Raw genomic sequence first — 5277 nt, forward strand, 5'->3', positions numbered from 1 at the left:
TTTTATCATTGAAAATGTTACAGCATGCGTAAATAAATTTACATTTATATACGAGGACCAAGTAAAATATGTAATTGTTTAACGAAGTGACGGAATAATTAATTTATCTCTAATTATAAAAGCACCTAAAAGAATTGTTTGCAAAACAATTTCTTCATGGAACTCGAGCGGACTATCACAATGTGATATAATATAAAATAAAAAATTATCTAAACAAAAGAAAAAAACGAGAGAATTAATTTATTATTGTATCCTATTATTGTATCCTATTTATTGTATCCTATTTTATCTTTTATTGAATAATTACATATATATATATATTATTTTTATTTTATAAGAAAAATTTAATTTTTTATATAGACTTTCAAACATTTATACTACATATCTACATGTCTCTGATACATGTCTCTGATAAATGACTTTTTTTCACAAATTATTGATTACTGCGATAAATATTGCTTTGATAATCGAATAGTGAGAACATCCGGATTTTGTGTAATGAAAAATTATTATCAATTAATAATTGCTCATTCCCAGCAAACGAAAATGGACTGAAATGGATTGGAAATTTTCAATCCATCCGAATCCGTATTTTAAATCCATAAAAATGGATTGAATTCCATATAAAAAAATTTTTATACATGTAAAAATTTAAATAAATTAAAGTAGTAATGAAATTCTATAATTATTATTTTAAAACTTTTATATAAAATATACACTCTAGCTGTATAATAAAGGAAACGTATTAATAAAATATACATAAAAATATACATAAAAATATACATAAAAGATTAATTTATTAATTAAAAATAAGGAATTTATATATGTAACATTTATTATTCATATTTACGTAATTTTTTTTATTTCTTTTAACTATTAAATGAAGAATTCATGATATATTTTTACTGTACTTTTTTTTAATTATTCAGTTGAATCAAAACGAAAAATTTCTTATTCATAATTCTGAATAAAATAGCATTTATGATGCATTTTTAAATGAAAAAAAGGATTTTCTACTCACAATTTTAAATTAAATAGTATTCATGGCTCACTTTAAAAGAAAAATTTATTTTATTCAATTGGATTAAAAAATTGCATTTCCTATTCAGAAATTTTTAAATTTAGCAGTATTCATGATACATACAAAATATTAATATTATTTTTAGATTAAAAAGTATAAAAATATACTCTATGCCATTCCTATAAATAAATAAAAATGCATTCAGGATTAAAAAGGATTTATTTTAATATTTATGAATCTGTATTTCTGAAAATCTGAATCTATTTTAATCCATTTCAATTCGTTTACTGGATTGTAATACAACCCAGTAAATTTAAAATATCTAATATACATATTAGATGTAGTAAAAAGAAATCCATTATTTTTCCATCCAATTTCATGCAAAATAATGGATTTCTTTTTACTACACCTAATATATGAATTGTGTGCAAACGAATGTAAGAAATAAAACAGAAACCGTGCAATAAAGTCTATTCGCCGGAGAATATTAAAAACGTAACGAATAGATTATTTTACTTATTTTGTAATATACGTTAATATTTCAAAGTTAAATGGTTGGCGCGCGGCCTTGGGAATTGTTTTGGTGCGGAAGGGTGAATGGTGCGGTGCGACGTATGCGGTGCGTCACGTTTATGCGAAGTTACTACGCAGTCATTCCTTTACCGAATCTCGTACAGACAGGTAGTGCCGCGTGCCGCTCTTCTCATTTTTTTTTTTAGAAATATATTTGCGAGAAATAATGTGAAACGTCGTACTTTAGATTTCAAAAATTTACTTAAAATATTAAGAAGTAAGAAGAAAGTCAGAACAAATATTTTTAAATAATAAATACTAAATAACTATTTTACTTTTTTTTATTTAAAACATGTATTTTAAATAAAATTTTAATACGCTCGACCCCTGATACAGTTTATTTAAAAGTACATATAAAATTAAGTTCCGAAAACTTATTTAAAATATAATTAAGAAAATAGATTAGAAGAAGTTTTTTAACATGATAAATTCTAAATAACTTTTTTTTATCTTTTTCTTTAAAAATATATATAACATGACCGAGCCTTGTATATTAGTATATTGTTAATTTAACTTTATGTAGAACAAAATAAAATCTAATTATTAATATTTCGTCGCGAAATTAATGAAATAATTTCTTATATTCTTTCGATCTTCTCAGAATTCATTGTCAGCAGTTTAGTTTTAGCGGCGTAAGTTGTTTAATATGATATCGTAATCGTGATACAACGAAGAACATATTTGATATTTATTTTATAAATTTAAATATTTCATATCAACTAATGTGCTGACAAAAAGCAAGTGATTTTTTTTTTACATAATTACTCAAAGCTCAAGTGAAGTGTTTTTGACATCTGAACATTAAATCTTAATTTTTATTGTTCTCTTTAACTTTTATACAATTAAATAAAGATTAATAATAAATTATATATATTATAACAAACATTATATAATGATTTGGACTAAATAGATTAATGTGAATGATTAGCATTTATATATATTTAGAGATATATAATTTAAATATAATTTACCTATTACTTTTCCCAGATTAAGAATTAAGACGTAAATAACGGAATTAAATGATTCAAAAAACTACAAAGCGACAATTCGTTAAAAATATTACGTACATTCCACGGATTTTGTGTTACAAAAAATTATTACAAATTAATAATCGCTTACTGTAACACAATTTGAAATACCTAATATATAGATAAAATGTGTGCGTAACGATCAATGTAAGAGTAAAGCAAAAATGGTGCAATAAAGTGCTACTTTAATAGAGAATATTAAAAATGTAATGAATTAATAGATTATTTTACTTTGTAATATACGTTAACATTTCGACGGTTGGATGATCGACGCATGACCTTGTTTTGAGGGTGAGAGGGGTGGCGTGGCGCGTCATGTTTACGCGCAGTTACTGCGTAGTCTCTTATCGAGGCTTGTACAGGCAGGTAACTGTATTATGTGCCGCTCTTCTTTACATTTTTTTTTTAAATCATGAAAAGTGCTTGATATAATACGAAATGTACTTTGAATATTCACGATATACGATTATTAGCTCGCAGGATTAATTGTTCATAAAAGAAGCGAAATGACAATCATATATCATGGAATAGATATTTCATATGGTTCATTCATTTGCAATCAAAACGCGAATGTAAAACGGAATTTATTACTATTTCGCGATAATGATGGACAATTATTTTTGGTTAACGTAAAAATTTTTGTGTTGCTTGAGTATATAGTTCTCGATTATATTTTAAACAGTATCACGAGTTATAAAAAAGCAACATTAATAAACTCATGCAAATAACGCAATTTATGCGATTTTTACTTTCAAAATTAATATAATTTGTGTAATTAATAATTTAATTCATTTTTCATTTTCGTGATACGATAAAAAAATTGATTAACTTTGAAACTATTTATCGGTAATAAAAAAAATATTTCTCTTTTTTATTAATCCCTAGCTCATTTCATTAACTCTAATCATATTTTACAGACATCGTAATAAGAGATTCAGCCCTTTTATCTGCTCTGAATTTATTTCACAATGGTAGCGAATTGACATGTTTTTGATACTTATTTCTAAAAATTAATCGATAATTACAGTACAGTAGTATAGATAATAGTTGTATATTACATTTTTCAGATGCTCTTCCCTCTCACGGGTACACCTTGACGTGGTGTGAGGGCTCAGTACCCGGAGAATATACTCGAAAAGAAGAAGATTTTTCTTAAATAAATCTAAAAATTTTCCGATCTATCTGAATGATACATCTAGATAAATTTTTAGATATTGAGTAAAATCGTTCTCTTTATATAAATTCAACGGGGAAGCTAACGTACCCTCGTCGCCGATTTATTTGAAAATGAACGAACCGCAGCCGGTTTGTCGCGTCGCGCGTTTGCTTCGGGAGTGCCGTTCAAGTTATCGGACTCAAGTTATAGTCCGCGTGCGATAATAATACATTATTCGCGAGTGTTTTACGCGAGTAAAACCTGTGCAAGAAGATGTCAACCCGATTCTGAGAGGAGGAGGAGGTCTGAGAGAGGCATCGGGCACCGGCGGAGCAACCTTGCGGTAAATATTTTTTGCTTACAATAACTTTCTTCTATTTATTCTAAAGTTGTTTTATTTTACAATAATTTAAAAATGATAATTAGAAAAGAGATTTTTAAAAATTACTTTGGAATTTCACATATACGAATTTTTAAGATCTGTTTTAAAAAATATATAATTATTTTATAAATGTCTAACTCAATGATGAATTAAAAAATTCGAATGCTTACTTAAAAATTATATATTTTGAAAATTATACGATTATTTTAAGAGAACTTTGCGTTTTTTTTAAATATTGTTTGTGTTCTTCCTGGTGTTTGTTATAATTTGCATTTATATTTTTTTTATTATAGAATCATCGTAGCGACGTTGCAGATATAACTCCGCTGTTGCGCGTCGGGTTGGTGAGTGAATTCATTGTTTTTATTGAGATAATGAATGTATGGTAATTTTAATTAATATATTATATATATCTATAAATGCATATATGCATTAATTTAATAAAAATATATGAATTAATATATGTATAGCATTCCATACATCCGTTGTCTTAAAATGGATAAGTTAGAACAGATTATTAGGTGTACAACTTCCGCCGTTTTCCTATAAATGGCTTTAGCAGTAAATAGTCGAAATAAATAGATCATAGACGTCATACAATAAACTTGGGCATCTGTCAACATAACTCCATAGAAACATTAGTCGATTTGTGTCTGCATCATAAAGTTATTCTCGATTGAAAATGTCAGTTTACGAGCCAAATTCTCTCGTTTGCGGGAGGTTTTAATTTTTTGCTTCAATATGAAGAAATCTGCAGCTGAGGCTCATCGAATGTTCTCAAATACTTATGGTGAGGCCGCTATTAGTGAAAGAATGTGTCGTTTCAACGCTTCAAGAACAGTGATTTTACGTCGAAGACCGGCATAGCGGTGGAAGAGAGAAGGTTTTCGAAGATGCAGAATTGGAGGCTTACTTGAGCAAGACTCGTGTCAAAATCAAGAAGAATTGGCACGATCATTGGGAGTGACTCAACAAGCCATTTCAAAACGCCTCAAAGCCATGGGAATGATTCAGAAGCAAGGAAATTGGATGCCGTACGAATTGAAGCCGAGAGATGTTGAACGGCGTTTGTTTGCTTGTGAACAGCTGCTTGAAAGGCAAAGACGGAAGGGATTTC

The 5277-nt window shown here is 27.6% G+C and overlaps 1 protein-coding gene across 1 annotated transcript in view; it reads left to right on the forward strand.

The window, feature by feature from the left end:
- The first annotated feature begins 1618 nt into the window (after window positions 1-1618).
- Window positions 1619-5277, forward strand: part of LOC105622645 (THO complex subunit 4-like) — a 17750-nt gene continuing 14091 nt past the window's right edge. The window contains exon 1 of the mRNA XM_012204060.1: window positions 1619-1702. Within this exon, the coding sequence (XP_012059450.1) occupies window positions 1619-1702 (84 nt within the window). The remainder of the gene's footprint in view (window positions 1703-5277) is intronic.

The sequence above is a fragment of the Atta cephalotes genome, assembly GCF_000143395.1.
Source record: "Atta cephalotes unplaced genomic scaffold scaffold00047, whole genome shotgun sequence".
NCBI classification, from domain to species: Eukaryota; Metazoa; Arthropoda; class Insecta; order Hymenoptera; family Formicidae; genus Atta; species Atta cephalotes.